This window comes from Bidens hawaiensis, unplaced genomic scaffold (genome assembly GCF_021521415.1).
Source record: "Bidens hawaiensis isolate Kalapana, Puna unplaced genomic scaffold, B.hawaiensis_p1.1 tig00014981_1, whole genome shotgun sequence".
NCBI classification, from domain to species: domain Eukaryota; kingdom Viridiplantae; phylum Streptophyta; class Magnoliopsida; order Asterales; family Asteraceae; genus Bidens; species Bidens hawaiensis.
The window spans coordinates 343,813-370,230 of NW_027492330.1; the positions used below are offsets into that span (position 1 = coordinate 343,813).

The following is a 26,418-nucleotide window of genomic DNA, read 5'->3' on the forward strand; positions in this document are numbered from 1 at the left end:
GCGCCTAAAACGCGTTATGATGGGGAATGTATCCACCTCCTTATAAATAAGGCTTAGTCTCCTCCCAAGCCGATGTCGGATGTCACTGTATTCAGGTACGTTTTTGTGTTTTGAAATATAACATGAGACGTCTAGTATTTTACTCAATGAAAATGCAGGTTATACAGGGAGGGTTTATTTCTTTCCAAAGTTAATATGGTTATGTTAGACTACCATAGTTTTAATATAGACTTGTCAATGCATTGTCGTTAGTAATAGAGCAAATAGATTGAAATACACTGTAAGTGGATAAACTTGGTTTCGACGATAAAGTAATACAAAAATGACGAGTTTTTAGTGCACTTGTTGGTAACGGGCTCAAAGAGGAGTTAGTAATGCCATTTCAAAACATTGACTTTCAAATCCATCCACTTTGAACAAAGTTGATGTTTGGTACGACTACTGCGCCAAAAAAACGACACTGAAAAGCGGCATGAACTGCTAACCAAAAATGGTTTTCCAGTTGTACGTTGTTGTAGCCCGTCACGTGTATCCAAGTTATTTCCAAAGCAATCTTGTCACCGTCAATCCACAGATTCGTGCGTGTTCTCAAGGCCATTTGTTGATTTGATAAAATTAAATGAGTTTTTAGAGAGAGAATCAGATGAAAGAGTAAAACTTTATGTTAAAAACGGTTGAATAGAGGTTAAATTTATAAGATAAATTCAATTTCAAATATAATAAAAAAAATGACCAATTGGTGTCCATATGACTCAGGAGAAGCCTCAAACACACCCCAATCGGGGTTTCTTTTTTCGGATCAAGCCCCCACGACCACGAGATGATGTTCCCGTCAAGGGCTCATCCTAGGGATGAGCTCGGAACCGTACCGGTACCGAAAATTCCGATACTGAAAATCATAAATTTTTGGTACCGGTACTGAAATGTTCGGTTCGGTACCGGTATTTAAGGTTAAATTCGGGAAATACCAGTACCGTACCGGTCCCGAAAACTCAAAACCTTGGTACCGATTTGATATCGACGGTACCAAATAGGTACCGATTTCGGTACCGGTACCAATCGGTAGCATACCGACTTTTGCTCATCCGTAGCTCATCCCGTGGGCGCGCCTTACATACATCAACTTGAAGGACTGATCTTGCAACTAAACAAAAATAAAAGTCAAATGTGTTGGTCTACTTATACCCCCCCACGAGGCAAAGCATCTATGTGTTTCTTCGGTTATATATATAAATCCAATCCCATAAGACACGCATTTGACTCCATTTTGAACAAACAAACCCTACCTGTACTGCATCTCATCCAGTTTACTTTCTTTCATTCACCGATTCGATCCGATATGGATGAAGAGTATGACGTCATCGTCCTCGGAACTGGCCTCAAGGAATGCATCCTCAGCGGTCTTCTCTCCGTTGACGGTCTCAAGGTATCATCATCATCATTTATGTATTTGAATTGATAAATCGGACTTATGTAACTTATATCTCGTTAATTTGTAGTTACGAATCTGATATGTGAAGAATTGTAGTTGATTCGTTTTTTTAGGTCAACATTTGCGTTCGATAGTTTGTACGGATTATTGGATCTGAAATGAAATGATTGATTAGGTGTGTATGCTATGTTAGAATATGTTATGATTGCGTGTTGTAATGATCCTAGGCTTTCGTGATATGAGAGCTGCTGCATTTTATCAAAGTGCGTGGATTCATTTTAAGCTTTGTGTATTTTTAAATTAGCAAAAAGTTGTGATTAGAGTTGCGAAGTATAAGGTGCTTTGTGAATATGTTGTATTGCTAATTATAAGTTTGTTCTAGTTAAATGTTTGTTGCGGTGTGAAATTGTTAACACTTGTCAGTTTGGATTTGAACTGGCTGCTATTTCGCTAATTATTATTTTGTGCTAGTTAAATGTCTGTTGATACAAAAGTTGGCAGTGTGTGAAGTTGGTTAATGTATGCGTCAATTTGGATTTGATCCGTCTGCTATTTTGTTAATTATAATTTTGAGCTAATTAAATGTCTGTTGATTCAAAAGCTGGCAGTGTGTGAAATTAGTTTATGTGTGCATTAATTTGGATTTGAATTGCCTCTGCTCATTTGCTAACTATAATTTTGTGCTAATTAAACGTCTGTTGATGTCGAAGTTGACGGTGTGAAATTGTTAAAACACGCGTTAAATATGGATTTGAATTGCCTCTGCTCATTTGCTAATTATAATTTTGTGCTAATTAAATGTCTGTTGATACAAAAGTTGGCAGCATGTGAAATTAGTTTATGTTATTTATTTATGCGTCAATCTGGATTTGAACTGTTGATTAATAAGGTTTAAGTTTTAATTTATTTGTTTTAAGTATGTGATGATTTTGTTATCAATCCACGGGGATCGAGTCTATTAGAGCTGCTGATCTAGCGAGATTTGATTTTTGGCATTTATTTTTGCAACTAGATGACACTATTAAGGTTAAAAATGATTTATATGCATTTTTGAGTTCTGAGACTATATAATAAAACAGAATGATAACTATTTTAGCTGATTTTGTAGTTTTGTTGTTTAAAGGAGACAATGTTACATATAAATATATTTGTATATCACTATCTAATACGTTAAGGTGAATTATAAGTAAACAGCAGTACAGTACATCAAAGCATCATCTAAAGTCAATCTTTTATCTGGATTATATATAGCCTAATTTTCACGTATGCTAATGTTTTTTACTTTTTGAGTACTAATGCGGTTAATAATCAGCGAAGGTACCCACAATCTCTTTATAATCTGTCTAAATACAATAATTACTGCAGCTTTTTATGAGTTTTCAAATAAATTATTTTGTGAATAAAGTATATTTTAAGCAAAGTATGCCTTCACGCTCTTATATATATGTAGTAGGGATTTGCCGTTTCTTCGTGGTCGTAACAATCACTTTCTTTTACAAAGGTTATCATGAATATATATATGTATGTAATCACTTTTAGATGAGTTATATGTTATTTGGTTACAGTTCTTTTTACTCCAGAAAAAGTTCTATTTGACATGTAATCTGATAAGACGTGGTTTTTAGATTATGAAAAAAAACCTTGTTACGCGTGCATGTGTGCGTGTGTATACACGTACATATCATAAAGTTATTTTTTCGTTAACTTTCTTTCTAAATGCTGAACATAGTAAATAGATGTATCGGTTACTTTTATTTTGTTATGCTGTCTAAGGCTAAAAATTGTGTTTATTTTGACGGATGCAAATATAGATATATATTCAAGCTATATTGAGATTTTTGAATAACAAATACCTTTCTTGAACAAATTGCATTCAATAAGGGTTTCGTATTTAATGACTACAGTATGTTAAGTTTATGGAACTTTATATTAAGTAATGTATATGTTTTCATTTTATGTTTTGAAGACTGATTTTTATCTTCAACCTTTAGTTAAAACTTAAGTTTTTTTATTTAAGAATTCTGATTGTTTCTTCTATGGTTGTCACTATCTACATTTTCTACAATCTTTTGACTCGGTAAATTATGGTTTTTGGACTTTTCTACCTTCAATTATGTGTTAGGTTTCTTTTTGTATTGCATTATGTATTTGGTGGAACCGTTGAGTTGGTATTATTTTGGTTAAAGTTGATTTTATAGAATATAAATGTACTTGATTGAAAATACGTTACTTGTCAATGGTAATATTTTGGTCAAATTTGATTTCATAGAATATAAATTTATTTATTTGAAAATCTGTTACGCGTCTGATGCGTTATGGTTAATACATGTATCGCTACAATATATAAGGTATCAACTTCTATTGTATATATTGAATGCAAGAATAAGAAGGAAACGAATACAAATAGAGACTGTAATCTACTTTTTCACTTTAGTATTGCATATTAAATCATCAACACACAAAACGCTGAAGCAAGGACCAGGTTTGCCAAATGATGTTGCCTAAGCATATTAGTGTTAATAGCATGATCTGAAATTTTGGTATTGTTTAAATTTAATTGTTGTGTTCTCAATCTAGTAATCAGTAGGCTGTCTTATAATTCGTATTATATTAGTTCCGGAGAAGATATTTTTAATTGAAATCTTGGATTTTTATTTGCTTATAAAGAAGTATACAATCTCAATGAGTTCTTCATTTGACAGATGTACACTATAGCTTTGTTCCACACTTGTTACGTGTTTTTTTTTATGTGGTGCACATGTTTGTGAGTTTGAAATGATATTTATTTTGAGTACGAAGTGACAATTTTCATGTTATCGGCCAAATAGATTAATGGCCTCTTATACTTTGTCTGTAAATCAGGTTTTGCACATGGACAGGAATGATTATTATGGGGGAGAATCAACCTCACTCAACCTTATTCAGGTTTTGTTTTTCGAACCTTGTTTAATATGATGTCTAGACACTGTTTGGTATCGATTTTAGTAACATAACCGGTTGAACAATTACAGCTGTGGAAGAAATTTAGAGGAAGTGATAAGCCTCCAGCTCACTTAGGGTCTAGCAGAGATTACAACGTGGACATGATCCCGAAGGTATCTATATCTTGTTAACTTTTTTTTTATCTGGCTCTAATTCTTTTTCTTTTTTTAACATTTTTATACCATCTTATGATATTTTTTTTTATTTTGCAAGTTTATAATGGCAAATGGGGCTCTAGTACGTGTCCTCATTCACACCGATGTCACAAAATATCTGTACTTCAAAGCAGTGGATGGCAGTTTTGTTTACAATAAAGGAAAGGTATGTTGTTTGTGTCAAATAACTGCGATTTCTACCTGGTTTTCTAACAACTGCCAATTTCCTGATATAATCTTTTAAGTCTTCTGCTATTTGATAATTTTAACTGCATAGGTGCACAAAGTTCCTGCTACTGACATGGAGGCCCTCAAGTCCCCTCTGATGGGTATCTTTGAGAAGCGTCGGGCCCGCAAGTTCTTCATTTATGTTCAGGACTACAATGAGAATGATCCCAAAACACACGAGGGGATGGATTTGACACGAGTGACAACTAGAGAGCTTATTGCGTATGCTTCTCGCTTTTTAAGATAAACGTCTCATAGTTATTTTTGATATTTTATCCTGCATTATACTATGTGAGATTTGGTTAACTGAGTTATATGGTATTTTCACATAGGCGCAAAACGATAGAATATCTATAGAGCCTCCAAGACTCTTCAACAATTAAATAAACAAGCCATCAATTATTGGCTTAGCACACAGCTTGACAGTGCATTATATCACTGGGAGATGATATGTTAGATTTCTGTATATCATTTTCTTTAGTGTGGCATAATTCACACTTGCGTATTAGATTAGTAAATTTATTCTCTAATTAAATAGAATTATTTTGGTGTAAATGCTAATTATGGGCTTTTGTAATATTATTAACATCTATTATTTTCATCTGAAAGCATTACTAATAATATATTATTTTTCCAGTAAATACGGTCTTGATGACAACACTGTGGATTTCATTGGCCATGCTTTAGCCTTGCACAGAGATGATCGCTACTTAAACGAACCTGCTCTGGATACAGTGAAAAGAATGAAGGTGTTAACATTTTATGATTTTTATCAATTATCAGTTTCTGTCATTTTCTATTGCTTTATAAATTAGATTATAACTAATTGATTTTCAATGTTACTTCTGCACTAGCTCTATGCTGAGTCACTTGCTCGTTTTCAAGGAGGGTCACCTTACATCTATCCTTTATATGGATTAGGCGAGCTTCCTCAGGTACAACTTTCATGCTACATTTCCTCTATATCTATATTTTATCATGTTACTTTGTTTACTTACAAAATAGTATTACTAAATATCAAGTCACTTAATGTTTGATTCCAATATATTTTCGTAGGCCTTTGCTCGTCTCAGTGCTGTTTATGGTGGAACCTATATGCTGAATAAACCTGAATGCAAGGTATTCCATATCACTATATTCTACATCTTAATGATTTTGGTCACTAAATACTTTTTAAAAATATATTAGGTTGAGTTTGATGAAGAAGGCAAGGTTTGTGGTGTCACTTCAGAGGGCGAAACCGCCAAGTGCAAGAAAGTCGTTTGTGATCCTTCCTATTTGCCTAACAAGGTATTATAAAATCATGTTAATTTTATATTTGTTTTTGTCATAATCCTTGTTCAAATTCATTTAAGCATGATTCATGACAGGTGAGAAAGGTGGGCAAGGTGGCCAGAGCAATTTGCATTATGAGCCACCCAATTCCAAACACAAATGACTCACACTCAGTTCAGGTTATTCTTCCACAAAAGCAGCTGGGCCGCAGATCAGACATGTGAGTGTAAACACAATATCTGAATATTTACATTCATCTTGGTTTATTTGAAATGCAATTATTTTACTTTACATTGTGATTTGAATTCTGCAGGTATCTCTTCTGCTGTTCATACTCCCACAATGTTGCTCCAAAAGAGAAGTTTATTGCGTTTGTATCTACCGAGGCGGAAACTGATCAACCTGAAATTGAATTGAAGCCAGGGCTTGACCTTCTCGGTCCTGTTGATGAAATCTTTTATGATGTTTATGATAGATACGAACCAGTCAACGAGCCATCTTTGGATAACTGCTTTATATCCACAGTAAGATTTTATAACTCATTTTTCTATACTTAGTTTTGTTACATAGTATCCGGTTGTAATTTTTTTTCTTATGTTCAATAGAGCTATGATGCTACAACTCACTTTGAGTCAACTGTGATTGATGTGCTCAACATGTATTCAATGATCACAGGAAAGGTATGTAAAGACTTCTGTTAAAATAAAGTTTCATTCTTTTTTGAATTGAACAAATTAAAAGGTTTGAAACATTTGGTTATGGCTATGGGCTACTTTCAACTCGATCTACTTGCTTCTTTTTCTGCCAGGCTAATGCATTATTATTACTGTTGTTAAAATAAAGTTTCAATCTTTTTGAATGGGACAATTTAAAAGACCGTAAACATTTAGTTATGGCTTTGGGCCACTTTCAACCTGATCAACATGTTTCTTTTTCAGCCAAGCGAATATTATTATTATACTAGCTTAAAGTAGATTTTCAAGCTTTTCTAGTAAAATAATTTAAAAGGCGATGAACATTTAGTTATGGCTATGGACTACTTTGTATTTGATCTATCTGTTTCCTTTTCCGCCAGTTAATATATTATTATACTTGCATGAAAATAAAGCTTCAATCTTTGTAAATAGATTAATTTAAAAGGATGCAAACATTTGGTTATGGTCATGCCCTACTTTCAACCCTAATCAGCCCGTTACTTTTTCAGCTATGTTTAGTTTACTTATTTAACCCGTTAGCTGAAAGAATAATACCCAAATCAAACTCTTTTTTACTAACATGCGCGTGTGTTGATGTAGGTTCTTGACCTGAATGTTGACCTAAGTGCTGCAAGTGCTGCTGAAGAGTAGAAAAACGAGAAGTATGTTGTTTCTCTATATCTACAAGACTGGTGGCAAAAAAAAACTTCACTTTCAGTTTTAAGTTTCTACTTTCAAGATATTATCTGTACTATTGTAAAATGCGACTTGTGGTGTGCAAATCTGTTCTTAATTGTTTCTCATAATTCTAGACGAAACGCATAGTTATTGACCCATGATATCTCGAGCTGTTCAATCCGAATAGCTCGATCATGGGTTAAGATTGATCAATCTGGTGGGCTTTGGTTTAGAGAGGGATTTAGGTTTAAATATGGAAGATATATTTTTTGTGGGTTTTGTATATTTGTGAGAGCTGAGAATCTCTGTAAAAGTGGGGCCCAAGGTGTAAGCAATCTGAAGTCTTGACCCCAGATGGCCATAACTTTATGGTGTGACGAGTCATTTTAGAATTGAATCGAGGCCCAACATGTCACTGTTAGACTTTAATGCGTTTATGACGGAGTCTCTACATGTCATTTTAAAAAAGTATACATATTTTACTAAAAGAAAAGTGCTATATTCTTTATTTTAAAACAAAACATATTCTTCATTTATAAATAGTTTTCATAATTACAATTTTATGTAAAAACATACAAGGGTTTCAGTTTCAAATACAACGAGAAAGTCAAGCAACTAACACTAAAGAACCTATACTATATGACTACTTTTAGCTATGAAAATAACGTACACCCTATTATACGTGCTATACAATTTCCTATTTAAAATTAATTATACAAAAATTACGCACAAGTATATTATACGCGCTCTTTGTAACATATTATACGCGTTGTACAATTTTCTATTTAAAATTAATTATAAAAAATTACGTACATGTATATTATTCGCACTTTACAGTTTTCTATTAAAAATCAATTACATAATCACCAAATTCCCCTTAAGCTATATTTATTTTTGATAAATTATCCGTATCTTAGCCTAACCCTTTCATTTCACTAATCCAAACCAAAACACGTTTATTTACACATTAAAATCACATCAACCGAACCACAAAAGACAAAACCTACCCAAAAACATAAACTCAAAATCAGGTTTAACCCAACCACCACCCATTTTACCTGCGTACAGTAAAAATCGAAAAACACAAACCATTATTATATATTTTATTATTATAGAAAACTCCAAGAACAATTTGGGCCCGAAAACAACAAGAGGAGAGAGAGGGTGAGAGGGTGAGACAGGAGTGGGGAAAGGAAAGGTAAAGGTGAGGCGAGAAACTCATTTCCAGAAAAACCAAACCAAACCAAGCCAAGCCTCTCTCACACACGCACTCTCCTTCCTTCAACCCTAGCAGCTAATCATATTATTTCATTCCATCAATCAATCAGGTTCAGTCTTCCTGCCTTATTCCTAACCCTAAGGCTAAGGGGTGTGGGGGCTCTAATGGGACTCCAGTGGGGGCTCCAGCCAATAATATTATGACGTGTGGCAGAGAGAGAAACTGGATAAGGGGGTGTTGGAGCCTCTGGCCCTGGTGTGGAGGGGCTCCAGCAGCGGCTCTAGCGGATTTTTTTTTTAGGTTTTTAAGGTTTTTTTTTTTATTAATTCTGAGCTCAACGGCTCTTTTGGGCATCCACACCAGCTTTTTCTCTCTCTTCTCCCGCGACCACACTCACTCCTGCCTGGGGGCTCGCGCTCGCGCCCCGTTCGCGCCCCGGTTCGCGCCCGGTTAGCGCCTGGGGGCGCGAGCGGAGGGGCTCTCGCGCCCAGGTTAGCGCCCCACACCACTCAGCCTAACAATCAATCTCTTTCTTCCTTTTCGCAATATAAGTTATTTTGTACTTTTTTATTATTATTGTTTGTGGTTAGTTTATATTGTTGCTTCTCTTTGCAGACTATGTTAACCTAGATCTGGTTTTGGTTGGTGGAGAGATATGAATCAAGGTTGAATTTGTTTTTCCTTTTCTTTTCTTTCCTTTCTCTGTTATTATTATTATTATTATTATTATCCGATTCGATCGAGTCGAGGATTTCGAGGATTCGGAGGATTTGAAGGATTTGATATCGTGATGCATTCGGCTGCTGCTTCGAGCGATTGATTTGTTGATAGTTAATTAACGAATCTCTAGTTGTTAATTGGGACTAGAAATGGATAAGAAGAAAGATGTGGCGGCCGTGGGAGACGAGGACGCGTTGTTCGTGTTAGGGAATCATGGAAGCCATGACGATGTGGGTGACGAAATGGAAACCGATCGTCCGGATGATGGAAGTTTAGTGTGCAAGTCGGAGTCAGACGAGAGGGATGAAAATGAAAAGCTTCTTGTTGTTAAAGAGCGTGGCGGTTGTACTTGTAACGATGGGAGTAAACTCAAATCCAGCTTGTTGACTACGGGTTCGGGAGTTACGAATGTTGAGAAATGTGGTCAAGAGAAGAAGCTTAGTAGGCAAGATCGGATTGAGCTGGGGCGGTTGTATCAGGGTGCTGTGAGTTCTCATGACTGGGAGCTTGCGGAGAGTTTGATATTGTTAGCGGATCCGCAAACGCTTAATGATGCTTTGTGTATTTCATTGGATTCGATTTGGTTCTTGACCTCCCATCAGGAGCTTGACGGGATTACGGGGTTGATTAAGACGATAATCTCCAATGGTGCTTCTGACTTCACACGAGCGGCTCTTAGGACTTCGTTCTTGGCGTCGTGTGTTTCAGCCTGTCAAAGCCGAACCATGAGCCTTGCAGACACTGTTTCTGTTATGGCACAACGGTAATCTTTATAACATCATTTTTAGATTGATAATATATTGAATCTTTATTAAATTAATAGTTATGCTTCGTTTTCAGTTTACATGAGCGATTACAAGAGTGTAACGGAGATGAGGTTTTGAAGGCGGAAGCTGGTGCTAAGGTCCAGAAGTTCACGGAATGGGCTTTGAAATGTATAGGGTTTCATTCCCGCTGCCAAGGGAACAAAGATAGGGTTAACCATAACTCTGCTGTTCAGGTTCAGTTACAGCTGTCAGCTTTCAAGACTTTCTTGGATCTAGCGGGCAATCATCTGACTGGAAAGGACTTCACAGAAGCATTTGATGCAGCTTGCTTTCCGCTTACTCTTTTCTCAAGCTCCTTTGATCCTGGTTGGGCTTCAGGCATGTCTGCAACTGCTGTTCAAGGGCTGCTAGCCATGTTGGTTGAAGGCGGTGCAGATAATGTTAATCAATGCTTTCTTGAAGCTTCACGGTTTGGAAGCACAGAACTCGTTCGCATATTGTTACAGGTAACCAGAAATATATAGGCTTGTAAACGAGCAGAATAAACACGAATGAGGCATGCTCATGTTCGTTCGTTTAACTTTTACCAAGCAAACGATCGAACAAGAACAGTTAAACGAACGGGGTCTTCTTTCTTGTGTTTGGCTGTTAAGAAATTGAGTGTGTTCATGTTTGTTCATCTATATTAACGAACGTATTTTGAACGTAAACGAACCAACATAACTGTATGCAGATTAACGAACATAACACCGATCAATCTGTTGGGTCTAAAACCTGTTATTAAAACTGAACTAAATTGTGATGGCTGTATTTCAATTTAAAAAAACTTGACTAATTTGTAGTGGGCCTAAATACGAACGAACCTACACAAACATAAATGAACGTAAGCAAACGGACACTGACGAGCATAAATGGACGAACACGACAGATGTTCATGTTCATTTTACTAAACAAACAAAAAGTCCCGTTCATGTTTGTCTGTTTATTAAATAAACGGACATAAGCGAACTTTCACTGAACGCTTCACGAGCCGTTCACTGCTTGCTTGGTTCGTTCACAAACTTAATCATATATAATATCTTATATATAAGAACATTTCTGTTTGTTTGTAACGATCATATTAGGACTTTGACTTGAATATATTTTTGTATACATATTGTTTGTTTATCATCTCATTCTTTTGCTTACTTGTTTTCTCCTTTTTGTATTTGTGCCAATCTGGGAGTTGACTTTTTAGATTGCTCAAAGGAACAGTTTGGATGTAGACGTTGACCTGGCATTGGGGTTTGCTTCCCACTATGGAAAAATAGGCACCATGGAATGCTTAGTGGAAGAAGGAAACGCAATGGCCTTTTTAGGCCCGTTAATGAGAGCCGCCGAGCGGGGCTGCATGCAAGTGGTCCAATGGTTTGTCAAACGAGGCTGCAGAGACATGGAACTTTGTCTAGCCCTAACAGCCGCCACATCCAGCAGTCAAGTTGACATCGCCGCCTATCTCCTCCCACACGTCCCACAACACGTCCTGGCGGCACTCAGCATTGAAATCCTCAAAGCTGCTGGCGAACGAAGCGGCGGGTCCCTCGATGGTGTCGCCTTTCTCCTACAATCCAACTTCCTTGGCGACCCAGTCGCCACGTATGCAGTGGCCGACACCATTTCCAGGTCAGACGACGACTCCGTCGCCCCCGAGCTGCGTGACTTCCTGCATGAACAGTGGTCTGAGGCGGCTTTCTTAGACGGGTTGGAACAAGGTCAGGTCCATTACTCTAACCTGGTTAGCATCTTGAAGTGGGGCGGGTCGCCCATATGCTTAATGGATCTGCCCGGCCCGTTAAGGGTTGCAATAGCGTACCTGCCACTGTACAGGGAGTGTGTGAAGGCGGGTGGGTGTTTGTTGTCCCAACAACTAAGGGGGCAGTTGGTGGAAGCGGCTAAGCGGTTGGGTGGTGTAGTGATGGAGGGGGCGGGCCAGGGGCAAGAGCTTTTGGCTGTTGTAGAGCAACATCTTCCTCCATTTTTGCTTCATGCATGAATGATGATGGTGAATGAAACATGTTTAAGAAGAAGAAAATTTTGGATCTTTGTGGGTCCTGTTTTTAATGAATGTATGTCAAATGATCAGTCTTATCTTAATAATCACACATTCATATATCATGGTAGGGGGTCATATATCGTAATCCGTTGAAACCCTCTGAACCGAAAAAGCTGACCGGCTTGGCCAGTTTAAAATATGTATGGTCTGGTTCATGGTTCGGTTTTATTGGTTTAATGGTTTATGATTCGGTTTAAAGTTTGGAACTTGGAACTGCCTGTGTAGACTGAATCAGCTGTTTTACATTCATGATTTAATATGCTTTTGTTTAAAAATACAAAGTTATGTATGACCATGGTTAGCTATTAGGCCCAAAATTTTCATCAAAACCAAGCGAATCGGATCAACAAATGTGTGCAACACAACTTGAGAATCGGGACCTAGCTATTGATTGATCAGTTCTAACAGTTAATTTGTGACCTTAGACAAGTTGTTGGGCTGACCCGCCACCAATTTCAGGGAAAACTCAATGTACTCTCCTCAATTTCCGCCCCTTTTCTCTAAGGTCACAAATTAACCTCGTTTGCGTTTCGTTTCTGTATTGCTCCTATTTTTCCATGATCGTTTCTTTACCATTTAGATAACAAGCAGTATAAGTTGAAATCTATTGAAAGTTTAAACGTCTAAGTTGAAGCAAGTTAGTCTATTTAGCCAGTCTAAGACTTACATTGTTAGGTTTTGACGTTTGGTGGCATACAATTTGGCTTTTGCATAAGTGTTTTGAACTAGAGTTGCAAGACGTGTTACAGTTTGGTAATTAGAGATTTAGCCGTTTCTACTTGAAGGACCAAAGTGTACAAGCTACGTAAAAGCCGTACTACGGTCCTAGTTTATCATGCTTGATAAAAGTTGAAATGTTTACATGCCACAGGGACTGGCGATGTTATTTAATATTTACTCTAGTTTTAGTAATAGGCACGTTAAAACTGTAGTTAAGTATTTGGCATTTCAAATTCATATTTGAGGTGAGGTTAAGATCTAGTTTCGGACATTGGTCATACGGTGGGTTACTTAGTTAACATGAATGGATACCGGATAGGCGGATACCAACTTCAAACCCAATACTTAATTAACGAGTAAAGAGTGTAAGACACAAATCATATATGAAATCATGTATGAGACTATGATTACTAAAACCCATCTCATGCTTATCCACCGACATCCTTAAGCTTTACCAATATTTTTTTTATTGAAACCGGCCAAACCGAATCGTGAATATCACTAAAACAAATGTTCTGATCCAATATTTGAAAGTTAATTCCACAAATAATGCATGTGGCTTAGCAAAATAACATTTTTTGCGGTCTAAAAATATAAAACACTTGTATGCTTCAGATATGTGGTTTTCATTGGTAATATTTTGGGGTTCTAAAACACAATTGCCGTTAAAAGAAATTATCAAATTTGTATAAAATGAATATTTTATCATTGACAGCCCAAATGAACTATTTGTTATATATATATATAGGGGAGGGATATTTTGAGAACCATATTGAGTTTTAAGAACTTAAGAACTCGATTCTAGGCCACACATTTAATTAAATGGATTGAAATATGTAGTTGAGATTAAATCTGACAAAAAAGTCAAAATAGGAGAGAGAATAAATATGTAAGTGGTTACACTAACTTTTACGTCCGTTACACATGTGAAAAAAGTCGACTCGGCACGTAAAAAATTCTGTAATTTTTTTACGTGTATGTAACTTACATATATTACGCATGTGTAAAAAAATTCAAAAAAAATCGTTACACTGAGTTCTTTCGAGTTCTTAAAACTCAAAGGGGTTCTTAATTGAAATCTCTCTCTCTCTATATATATATATATAAACATAAATGCAATAATAATACAAACTTAGCCCCTTCGTACCCCAACCCAATCTCTGTCAGTCTGTTGTAGCCGGCTAAGGACACGTGTATAATGGTGATTGGATCTTGTGTAATCCCTTATTGTCTGAGCCTACATGTCATCGTTTAATTGGTTTATTTTGAGTTTCTTATTATTTCACCTTCTCGAATGGTTTTTTTTCCTTCTCCTTTTTTCAACGACGAACGCTAGCAAAACCTTTGACTAAACCATTGGCGAATCCACTCATTGGTGCCTCACCCATGCTTAAACTCGAGAATGTGATAGGTGAGTGAGATTCAAATCCACAACGTCAAACGTAAAAAGCCCTTAGATGAGCTATGGTAACACTCTTGATCACCTACTCACCTCACCAAAGTGATGACGGCTCTTAAATGGGTTTATTTAGGATTTACTTGTTCATATATCTATTTTAGTGAGAGACTGGGTTTTTTTCGTTTCTATAAAAAAAATAATTTATTTTTAAACTCACATGTAAACACTTGTACTTAAATCTGACTCATTTATTTTGTTGAGTTGTTTGGTTTATTTAATGAAGAAGTTTTATCTTTAATAAATCACAACTCTTTATCTAATCATAGATCTTCAACAAGTAAATCTAGTAAGTTATAAAAGTTGTTTATTTTCAATCAAAAAGCTTATCTGAGGCACCAAATTAACCGATATAAGTTTTATTACAGCTTTACTAAATTACAAATCTCAGAAATAAAATAATGAACATTTTTAGCAAGTAACTAAAAGTATAATCCTTCTTTACATCTCTTAAAATTAACACAAACCATTTTAACCATAAAAAATGGACATTCACACCTTCACTTTGTGTCGACCGGCAGTCGCAGGCATGAAGGCGAACGCAGTCAGAACCGCCATTATGAAGATCGGAAGCAGCAACAGCATAAGCGGTGGCGGTGGAAGAGGCGGAAGTATCAGTGGCAGTAGCAGCAATGAAGCTGTCAGCCCTGCTAGCACCAACATTGACTCCATGCTGAAATAGCTCTTTGATTTTGATTTCGATTTCGGTTTCGATATCATCATTATCTTTTTTCCTCCTAAGTTATTGTTATTTGATGATGATCGGTTATCGTACTGTGCGGGTGTGTTTCGCCCTTGCTGAACCACCAAGGTGCCGCCAGCAGCGGTTTTATGGGAACTCGTATTCATATTCATATTCATTCTTCTTGCTTCCATAAAACTTATTGATCTACTTAAATTTTAATGGTGAGAGTTGTTGGCTGATTTTCAAAAGCATGTCAGATTGATTTGATCTGTAGATTTTCAACCTGTAATTCACATATGACATAAGTTAGATCATAAACCTTTATTAATGAAACGCCGGTATTAAGAATTTAAGAGGGTGTTTGGGATTCTTTATGAAAACTCCTTATAATTTTTTAATAAGTTAATAAGTTACAAAAATGTAACTTATTAACTTATCACTCTCACACCAAACGCAAACCCAAACAAGTTATTACTTTTCAATAAGTTAATAAGTAGGCTAAAATAAGCAACCCCCAACCGATCATCAACCGACAGATTATGAGCATTATGCTATATCTATACGGCTATACCGCCTTATTTGATTTCACACCGTCAAACTGTCATCCATGAAACACAAAAAAAAAAAAGGTCACACTTTATTGGTCATAAAGGCAGCAGTTTGAATAAAAACCGGAGCGACCATAGTGGGGCCAATCTTAGAAAATTATTGGCCACAATCTGAACGTTATGACTTCTGCCATACGTCATCATAATTATTGATTAGATTATTGAGTTCGTTTGAACATTGGCCGTAGTTATAAAGATATCAAACTTTGAAAATTATTGGCCTTCTACACATTCAAAATTAGTGGTGATAGGGCCGTGTGAACAAAATCCAGACGGCCGTTGTAACCATAGTGGAGACAAAAAAGGCCGTACGTTTTGGCAAATATTTAAATGGTCCATCTCATCTCTAATCATAGAGAGTTGGGGCTGTTTGGTAGCCTCATAACAATCATTTACCTCCGCTTAATGGCTCATAACCTTTTCTGGATGGACCATTCAAATATTTGAAAACGGCCATCCAGAAGGTCGTTCCAAAAACTTAAAAAAAAAACAGATTTAAAAGGAAAGTTAAAATCCATGGGCATGATTACAAAATCATGAATGCATGACAATTAATATCAACAATGAGATACACATTACCTGGCAGAAGCTGTTTGCTTCTTGGAAGGAAATTGTGGGTGGAATGAGAAGAGAAATGAGGGGATGTGAATAATGAGAAGAAGAAGAAGAAGAAGAAGAAGAAGAAGATGGGTGTGAAACGATGATTGATATCCATAGAAAGATGGATAGAGTAGGCGTGGTGGTCGGGTTCAGTGAATATAGCACAACAAGTGGGCGGGTGGGGGCTTTCCTCTTTTGAAACTGTGGGTGGTGGTTTTCTATACCGCCTGGATTGGTTTGGTTCGTCGTAACTGGACCATATCTTCGGTACTAGTCAATACTCTTTACCGCCTTTTTTACTCATCACGCTACGTTAACCATTTTTCAACCATCTATTTATATTATTATTATTATTATTATTATACAGAATTACAAATTTTGTCCTTTAAAATAAGACGAATTACGGTTCGTGTACTTTTCTAAGTTTCTTTGCAGGCGGTGTACTTTAAACTTTTTTTTCCTACAAGTTATGTCCTTTACGCTAACTGGGTTAGAAAAACTCTGTTAAATCCCATCACGTGAGAAGCATGTGAGGGTAGTTTTGTCTTTTTGCCTACCCTGCAACTTCCACTTCTCTCTCTATGTTCTACCACACCATCACCATAACCACTTCTCTCTCTAATAATAAACCACTGGTTAGGGTTTTGTTTGCCTGCGAAATTGGGGGTTAGGGTTTTGGTGACGAAAATGAAATCGGTGGTGGGAATGGTGGTGTCGAACAAAATGCAGAAGTCGGTGGTGGTGGCCGTCGACAGGCTCTTCCATAACAAGCTTTACAATCGCTACGTCAAGCGCACCTCCAAGTTCATGGCACACGACGAAACCAATCGGTGCAATATCGGCGATCGGGTATTATATATGTTTCTATTATTATTATTATTATTTGTTATGTTCTATTTAGATTCCAACAACTGCTTCGTGTTTCCTAATTCATCCAATTTGATGTATATAATGAATGACGTGTTACAATATGTATTTGCAGAAGAAACTTGTTTGATTCAAATTATCCCATACAGGTATTCAAAAGCAATATTACTATTTTTTAGGCGTAATCGACGGGCGGTGAGGCGACGGCGGTGGTGTTTTTTTCGTCTTTCTTTTTTGGATGGGAATAAGTTGTTGAGGATTGATTGTGGTGGTAGTGGTGGTGGTGGTGGCGGTGGCGGAGACGGCGGCGGGAGGTGGGTGTTGACCGGAGGTTGTGAATGGTGTAAAAGAATGTCTAAATTGTCTACACTTCTTTTTCTTTGTCTTTGTTTTCTTTTCTTCTTTTTAAGATAAAAGCTTGTGAAAAACTCTTTAGCATTGGACCCGGTTCTTTTCGGGTATGTTTTACCGGATTTTTGGTCGGAATCTTGAAACTCCGGCGATATTTCCGTCGGAGACGACGGTTCAGCCGCAAAATCGTTAATTTCTGGCACCATTTTTCTGGGTTCATTTTTCTGGATTTTTGGTCGGAATCTTGAATCCAAAGTGTGTGTGTTAATAGATACAGAAACAGAAGAAGAAGAAGAAGAAGAAGAAGAAGAAGTTGCAGGGTAGGCAAAAAGACAAAACTACCCTCACATGCTTCTCACGTGATGGGATTTAACAGAGTTTTTCTAACCCAGTTAGCGTAAAGGACATAACTTGTAGGAAAAAAAAGTTTAAAGCACACCGCCTTCAAGGAAACTTAGAAAAGGACACGAACCGTAATTCGTCTTATTTTAAAGGACAAAATTTGTAATTCTGTCTTATTATTATTATTATTATTTTTAATCTTCTTTTTCTTTTTTTTTTTTTGGGAATTTTATAGTATATATACTTGTCTTGAATTGGTAACCTAGATGGATGGATGGATGGATGGATGGATGATCTTTCTTTCTTTTCTATTCCTTTTTAATAAAGCATGTTGGTACCGGTTTTTGTTTTTTACTTTCATCTTTAAAGATTAAAATAATGGAACACACACGAATTCATCTGGATCAAGATTTTTGCTTAAATTAACTTTTTTTATTTTGCGCCTAGAAAGAATTTGGTATTGCTTTGAATCATTAACAAGGTGGAAGGGAAATAATTATCTATGCAATTTCTTGGTTAACTTATATAGTGGGATATTTATACTAATTTATTATTTGAGTTAAGACCACGTGTAGCGGATAAAAGTTCATGACGTCACTACCACCCACGTCGTATCCCTTTTGCAGGTTTCGGGTATGAGGTGGTGTTGTACACCACGCACTAGGAGGCGCGATGGCTTCGGCCTGAGCACATTAACAGCAGAAGAAGCAAGGGATGGCACAAATGGAACGTGGACTGTTGCTCCGATATGTCTTCGACGTGGGTGTTGGCATTAATCCACTACACCCCGTCTAATATAAGTCACTAATTAACCTATATAATGTGATTCACTTGATGTTTCTATTGACCCATTATCGGTCAACTCAAAGTTAACTTTATTAGCGGGTTATTATTAGTCTAAGCATATTAGTTGAATTTGAACATCGAGATTAAAGAAAAGAATCACATCATTGCAAGAGAAAAAAAGATGTGAAAACTACGAGTCAATAATAAGAGGGATTTTTTTTTTTTTGGACTAAAGAGATGTCATGAACATTTATAAGATTTAAGTCTTTCAATGTGATTATAACATATTTGTGTAGGTCACCAAGTCTTGAACAAAAATCTGGTTATTAGGGAACTAAGCGTTAAAAATATAATTTATGTTACTAAAATTGATAACTTTCAATATAAAACTATAGAATTAAGGTAGTAAAACTACTCACAAACTAAAGAAATTGCCCAGCGGATCATCAATATAATCCGTGGACCGCCAGTGAGTATCCGCGGGTCGCATAAGGAACCTCACGCGAATGAAGTTTTCACATGACAAACTGTTTTTAGAAGATTACCACAACATTCCCTGACAACGACATCAGCCAATAAAAGGAAGATAGCTGGACACCTGGTAGCCGCCCTGAACATGACCAGACTGTCATATCCTATAAACGCACGACACGTGTCCATTCAGGTGAAAAATGAATATCCTAGACAGTGCCAACTCCATCAATCACCTTTCCATCCCCGGCAATAAATACTTCTATCATCGACATGAGGTATTCATTCACTCCCCACTAATCACAACAATTACTAGTACTTTGTAGTTCACAATACAGTACGTATTCTCACGCCGGATGATGGTTACGGGAAGACCCCCGTCTTGTCCTTCCCGTAGCGAGTCTCACAGTTTGTTTCGCAGGAACTTGACTGGAATCTGATTTCATATGAAGTTTAGTGTGTTCGACAACCCGTACTTGTGGAAACATAGATCTGAACACCTCGGTTTAGATTCGTGCTTCTTCAAAAACAAATATATGTTACATATTTGCATACATTTACGGAGAATTCAAAATATTGCAAACGTTTTATAAAGTGCTAAAGAGTTCGTAGCCAAATTCGATACCTAGTAAGTTCTACGGAAGTTTTTAGTTGATTTTGCTTTGTTACATAGTTAATTTATTGTTTTCAATCTGTTTACTTGTTTCCACAAAGAATTCATTATTTTTGTTGATTAGTCAAAAATATTCTAAAATTGGCTTGAGGTTGAAATCATATTCATCACTTCATAGGATAAATTAAAATGCATAATCATCTTGGATTCTAACATTTGTTTTTTTAATAAATATGTATAAGAGGACACTTTTCTCTAAATAATGACGTAAGTTCAATTTTGCGTACAATTTATTAAAGAATAGATGTTTTTTTTAATGCTCACAACTTACTCTAATAAATCATATATACATGCATTTAAGTGGATTTGAACCCCAAAATTTTAAAATAAAGAGGACATAGCTTACTACTAGTATGTCTCAATATCATTCGTTGAACTGTCATATTTTCAATTTCCTATGTTTAGTGAGTCCTTTACTCCTTATTGAATAAATAAAAAGAAATTGGATGGGCATAGTGATGCACAAAGCTGGTTCATGACCAACCCAAACCGAGTTGGAAATATGGGTTCGATCAAGACAAACAAAATCAAAACCGATTCGACTGAAACCATATAAACTTCTGACTTAAAATGGGTTTCATCTCCAAGCCTGGCTTGGGTTGGTTTGATTATTCACTATACGGGCCTAATAAATTAATAGAAAATACTGGTATGTTGGATCCTAACTTATTTTTACACCAAATTGATGTTTTGAAAACTGGACTAGATCGTTAGGTTAAACTGTTCAACTTGAACCCGTGCATAGGGCCGGTTCGGTTTTTGGTTGGACAAGTTGGTTCGAGGCAGTCAGATCAGTGACTTGGTTTTATAATCAGATAAGTTCTAAACAAATCTATATTGTTTTTTTGTTGTTTTTTTTTGTTATTATTTTTTTTTGTAATTTATAAATTTGAACTAGGAGCTCTTGTATATATATATATTTTTTGAAATAACTTACCAACTATTCTAGAAAGAAATTGATACAATATATCATGATATCTTAATTAAATATACTTTACAACTCATTTATATATAAAAAAGGGTAATTATTCTATATATATATATATTATATTCTATACTTACAACTCATTTATATATAAAAAAACAGTAATTATTCTATATTATATGTAAAGTCCTAATGCATATAGGCATCTTTTCAACTTCCCATTCTCTCTCCTTAAGACACCGTAAAATTAAATGTACATTAACGCTCTGTCAACGACCTAATGCATGTTACCGATCTTACTCCGGCGACCATCAATTTCACTTCGGTTACGTAATGTAATAAGACGGGCCAAGCAATCAATTCCGTTCTTTAGACGTGTCAAGATGAATGCGAACCACCAGTGTCACTTTATAAGCCTACCTTTCGTTTCAATCCCTACACCTTTCAGGTCGCAACACCTATTTCACCTTTCAATTGTCGTTCCTTTGACCTCTAATCGCTTTCTTCTACAACTGCCATTATTCAGGTATTCAATTTCGCATCAAATTGACGTTCCAAATCACCAAATTGTATCAATTGTATACCTTATTTCATGGTTCGTAATTTCAGCAATTAATTGTAATATTTTTTTTAAAATTTTTTAGCGACTTATTTTGGATAACGACGGTAAATTGCTAACTTGGTAACTGAATGCATTCATTTGCTATGATTATGATGCGGGGCTTTAGCCTAAAGAGCGTAGGCGAGTAAAGGTTGGAAAATTATGGTAATGAGGCATGGATGGAGAAACAAATATAATATAAATATTATTTGCTTTCACTTTGAATGTATATGTAAGTTCATTCCTTTTAAGTTTTCATTTTTTTTTTGTTAGGGTCATCACCACATGCCCGAGACTAGATGACTATGTCTTTATGAGGAACAAAGTGTGAGTAAGTTAAGGACTTCTATAAACAAGATATTGGTTTATTTGGCACTTTTTGTTTCATTTGATTAGATTTATTCGGTTCATTTTCCGCTTAAACCGGTTATAATTTAGTTATTTAATTAAACTGGGCACAAAGATTTGTGGAACCAGTCACCGAACGGAACTGAATTCACAATATGGATGCGATTAGAAATCGATCAGATAACCAAATTTACCATTTGCTTCGGTTTTTTCAAGTTCCATTTTTTGCATTTTTTTGGTTTTTTGGCACAACTCTACGCGTAACTCGCGACCTTAGCTCGATAATTAATATATAACACAATATATTATTTTACTTATTATCACAATTTTATATACAATAATAACGTACCATAACGAACCAAGCCCCTAACGACCCCCGTTGCGACCCTAAATATCTATGTTCTTATATGAATTTTATTCAGAACCAAGTTTACCCGCTGCTAGGTGGATTCTATACGACGACTTTTTAGTCATCTAATCTCTTGCCATTTTAAATAAAACTCATATCGACGTGCCAAAAACCAAATTTCCGTTGTATCCCCATTGCAACACGCGACCGTCTTAAAAAGGTATCAATTTAACTCAGGGTCAAAACATGTTATAGGCAGTATAGTTGGTTGAAATGAGTTTTTTTTTAGAGTACCATAATAGACCGTTATATTTTCTTATAATTCTAAGCATTAGTTGATATGTTTATCTTAAAAACAACCTATCATAGTTTACTTTTTTTTTTCAACTTTCATTTCTTTAGTATAGTGGAATTAGCTGCAACTGTTGACCTTCTGATGGTTAAAACAGGTTAAATAATCAATAGTGGTAAAAAGTTTCAGAATAACATAAATATCAGGAAATGCATTATTTGCATATTAATTAAATTAGTTCATATTCATAAATATTTAGATTTCTGTTGTTTTCATTAGAATTTATTTATAATATTTGTTAGTAATTAAAACTTAGTTAAGTGTATTTTGTTGTTATTGGTTAAAACTGTTATTAATAGTATTTTATTATTTATAACTTATGATATTTCTATTATTGTTTTCATTGTAATCAATAGTATTAGTATTATTAGTATAACTATTTTAAATATTATTATTGTTATATGATTAAGTATGTCATGCTTGTGACATACTAATGCTATTAACTCCAAAACTTTAATTTAAATAAAACTATAAAATAAATAAATAAATAAATAAATAAGGAACCTAACAGATTATTCTACAGTATATCGCAATATGATTGACATAAACGAATAACGTCTTTCAAATTGTCTTGTGTTGACCTTAAACACTTCTCATTCTCTTTGTCTCATTTGTCTTGTTTTTACTAAACCTCTACTAAGATCTCTTGTATTGACCTATAGCGAACTACGATACAGTCATGAACCGTACCCGTGTCATCGAATATCTATAGCATCCCCACTCCAAACCAAATCATACCGACTGAATACATGTTGTATCCCCGCCGCAACGCGCGGGCACACCTACTAGTATACTTAAATATACTTGCAACTCATTTATATATAAAAAACGGTAATTATTCTAGATTTTAAGATTAAGATTAAACTTGTGACCTCTTATGTAAATGTTAAGCCCTTATCCACTATTTTAATATAATACTTTTGTTATCTTTCTATCTATATGAACTTAATATAATATCCTTTCTAGTTTCTAACAATAACCTATAGAATGTGATTCACTGAATGCTTCTTTCTATTGGCCCATTGTCGGTTAACTTAAAGCTAATTTATTTAACGGGTTATTAGAAGTCTAAACACTTTAGTTAAAGTCGAACATCAAGATTAAAAGAAAGAACCATATCATTGCAAGAAAAGTGAAAACTACAAGTCAACAATAGGAGGGTGTTTTCTGATTTAAAAAATGTCACAAACATTTATAAAATTTTAAATATTTTCAACATAACGGCAGTGGGTGACGAGTGAGATTATTTTTTTAAACCCATAATCATTACATGACAAATTAAATTGATTTCATACGACTATAAAAAGCCACTTAAGTTTACTATTTTGATGTATGCATATTTCCATTTATTATTGATGTAGTGCAAGCTATTATTATTGTTCGATGTAGTTGATTTATTATGTGAGTACAACACGATTTTATGAAAATAATAAATAATAATTCATCTAGTTTGCATAATATTCTAAAATTGGATTGAGATTAAAATCATATTCATCACTTAAAAAGCATGATTTAAAACGCATAGTCATTTAGGAATTAGAATTGTAGCATGTAATATTTAATAATAAATGTATTAGTAAGAGACTTTCTCTAAATAATGACATAACTATAGCGGAGTTGGTGGTCCAGTGACAAAAGCAAAGTCTTTTAAATACCCAAAGGTTATGATTTCGAGTTCCACGTAGTACAAAGAAGCTTGCCTTAGAAGAATAGTAAAGAAGAATTGTCTCTTGATATCCTACGTAGAATTGCCGTATAATTCCAATTTTCCATGTCTAGCGAGACCTAACGAATTAAAAAAAAAAAAAAAAAAAAACCCATATGTGGGCATAGTGGTGCGCATAACCGGTTTTAGCCCAAACCAAACTGAGTTGAAAAATAAAAAAAATGACTTGGAACGAGCCAAACAATGTCAAAACCACTTTGGCTCAAACCATATGCATTTAGAATTGTTTTTTCTACACTAGAAAACCATATTAGGTTGGATTAGATCGGCTTCAAATCAAATTCACAACCAATTCCATCTCTAGACTGGTTTCAAAACCGAATTCCAAGTATATACATCCAAACTGGTGTGGCTTGGTTGTGCAATATATATAGCCTAACATTTGGAGTCCTAACTTTTTAGAGACCTAAAAACCTTTCTTTTATGTTGTAAAGTTGACTTTGATTTTTTAGTTCTTAGTTAATAGCTATGATCAGTGTTTAAATATCAGCCATTTCAATCCAATTTTGTTAAAACATGTTAATTTGAGTTGCATTTTACTTAACTTGTAACACGAGAACGGGTCAAAACGTACTAAATATTGTCTACCACTTTATTATTACCTGCTAACTCTTTCTTTCTAAATGCTTTAGTAAATTATATTCAAAAAATTTAATACGAAAATGTCAAGTGTTGGTTGCAAATCGAAACGACAAATTCTAGCACGCACATAAAAAATTATATATTATTAGGCTTATGATGGATTAAGTATATGTGTGGCTTATGATGGATCAAGTATACGTGTGGTGTTCTTCTCGTCATCTAACTTAAATAAGAAAACAATATATTATTAGGCATTAGAAAAGTATTAGTAAGGTATCACAATATCCAAATGAATATTGTCATGGAGGGACCATATGTCTAGTTATATATAAAGACTTTATTGGTTAATTAATAAACTTATCAAATTGTCACAATATCATATAATCAAACAAACTCCTGATAACACTTGTTTCCTTGCAAAGCACATCAGTGGCCTACCTTAACTATTTAAATCATTCCTCTTTTTTCTTTTAAGAAAAAAAAAAAAAAACTATTCCATCCACATTTCCTCAAATCCTTGCATCCGGTTTGTTAATCATCATCTAAATTCTAATTAAATTAGTCATCCCTTTGCTTCTTGTTTCATATGGTATGATGGCAAAAAAAAACATAGTACCAATTCTAATATATAGTCAGTCATCCCTTTGACGTTGTTTTAGTGTCGGATGTTCGAAGGACCAAACATGAACATATGATGAAAATAGGACCAACTTCATAACGAGGGATGATATTTACTGACTTGATCGCTACAAGAACAATTTATATAATCCACCTTTTGAATTATGTGCCATTAACTTGCTCATTACTATTCTTGAACCTCATGCAAACCTACACCAATTTAAACATAACTCATAAACAAATCAAAGCTTTATGGAATCAAGATAAATATTCAAAACCAACATAAAAACAAATGTTTTCGAACATACGTAGATCAAGCAAATTTTTTAGCCAAAATCTAAAACACACGAATTTGATCGAAACGCTCAAAAAGAAATTCCAAATATACACCTAGGTATACTTAAAAAAAATTATTTAAAACCACAAAGGAAACCAAATCCTTTGAACCAAAGCCCACATAGATCTAGTCATCTAGAATCAAACCTAACACACAACACAACACAACGTAGATATATTGACATGAACCTAAGATAGATTTAAAGACCCACACATAATCCATGCGTCACATTCATACCCTAAACACATGTACATAGATCCAGGACGATAAGCAAATAAATATGTATATATAATATATATAATATTATATGGTCCAATTATCCTAAAAAGAGCAAATTCACAGCAAGCGTGAGAAGCAATCGGATTGTTACCAGGCATGAGAGGTAAATGCGTCCAACTTTTATAAAAATATGGACAACGAATTTACAAAATAATGACACACCGTTATATGAGATAGGTAGACTATGTTCTAGGTGGTCATTGAAGCTAGACCTAATGCTAAGAAAACCATGAAGCATCGAGTCTAATACTCGTTATTTTTTTTTTCCTAAAAGATGATATTTGACCATCGAGCCAATCTCATGATGCCTACTTCTAAGTTCTAACTTTAAGTTCTATCTCACAACCCAAATTAATTAATTAAAAGCCCATAATCAGTTTATTTTTATATATTGACAACCAAAACTTTTGAATGACTCTTTGTTAGCTCAGCCCACTTGGTTGGCTGTGTATATAAAAGTCTATCATTATCACAATTCCTATAATTTAACTAAAAATTA

At 35.0% G+C, this 26,418-nt stretch overlaps 2 protein-coding genes across 2 annotated transcripts; both read left to right on the forward strand.

Annotated features, from left to right (window-relative positions):
• Positions 1 to 1,276: 1,276 nt before the first annotated feature.
• LOC143548247 (guanosine nucleotide diphosphate dissociation inhibitor 2-like) lies at positions 1,277 to 7,547 on the forward strand. Its single transcript, XM_077039468.1, has 13 exons — positions 1,277 to 1,426; positions 4,295 to 4,357; positions 4,444 to 4,527; positions 4,628 to 4,735; positions 4,847 to 5,019; positions 5,435 to 5,546; positions 5,652 to 5,732; positions 5,854 to 5,916; positions 5,986 to 6,087; positions 6,168 to 6,292; positions 6,386 to 6,596; positions 6,678 to 6,752; positions 7,368 to 7,547. Exons 1-13 carry the CDS (start codon positions 1,340 to 1,342, stop codon positions 7,416 to 7,418), a joined length of 1,335 nt encoding a protein of 444 aa, XP_076895583.1. The 5' UTR covers positions 1,277 to 1,339; the 3' UTR covers positions 7,419 to 7,547.
• Positions 7,548 to 9,533: 1,986 nt separating this feature from the next.
• Positions 9,534 to 12,213, forward strand: LOC143548248 (ankyrin repeat protein SKIP35-like). The gene is made up of 3 exons (XM_077039469.1): positions 9,534 to 10,147; positions 10,225 to 10,657; positions 11,389 to 12,213. Exons 1-3 carry the CDS (start codon positions 9,534 to 9,536, stop codon positions 12,181 to 12,183), a joined length of 1,842 nt encoding a protein of 613 aa, XP_076895584.1. The 3' UTR covers positions 12,184 to 12,213.
• The last annotated feature ends 14,205 nt before the right edge of the window (positions 12,214 to 26,418 follow it).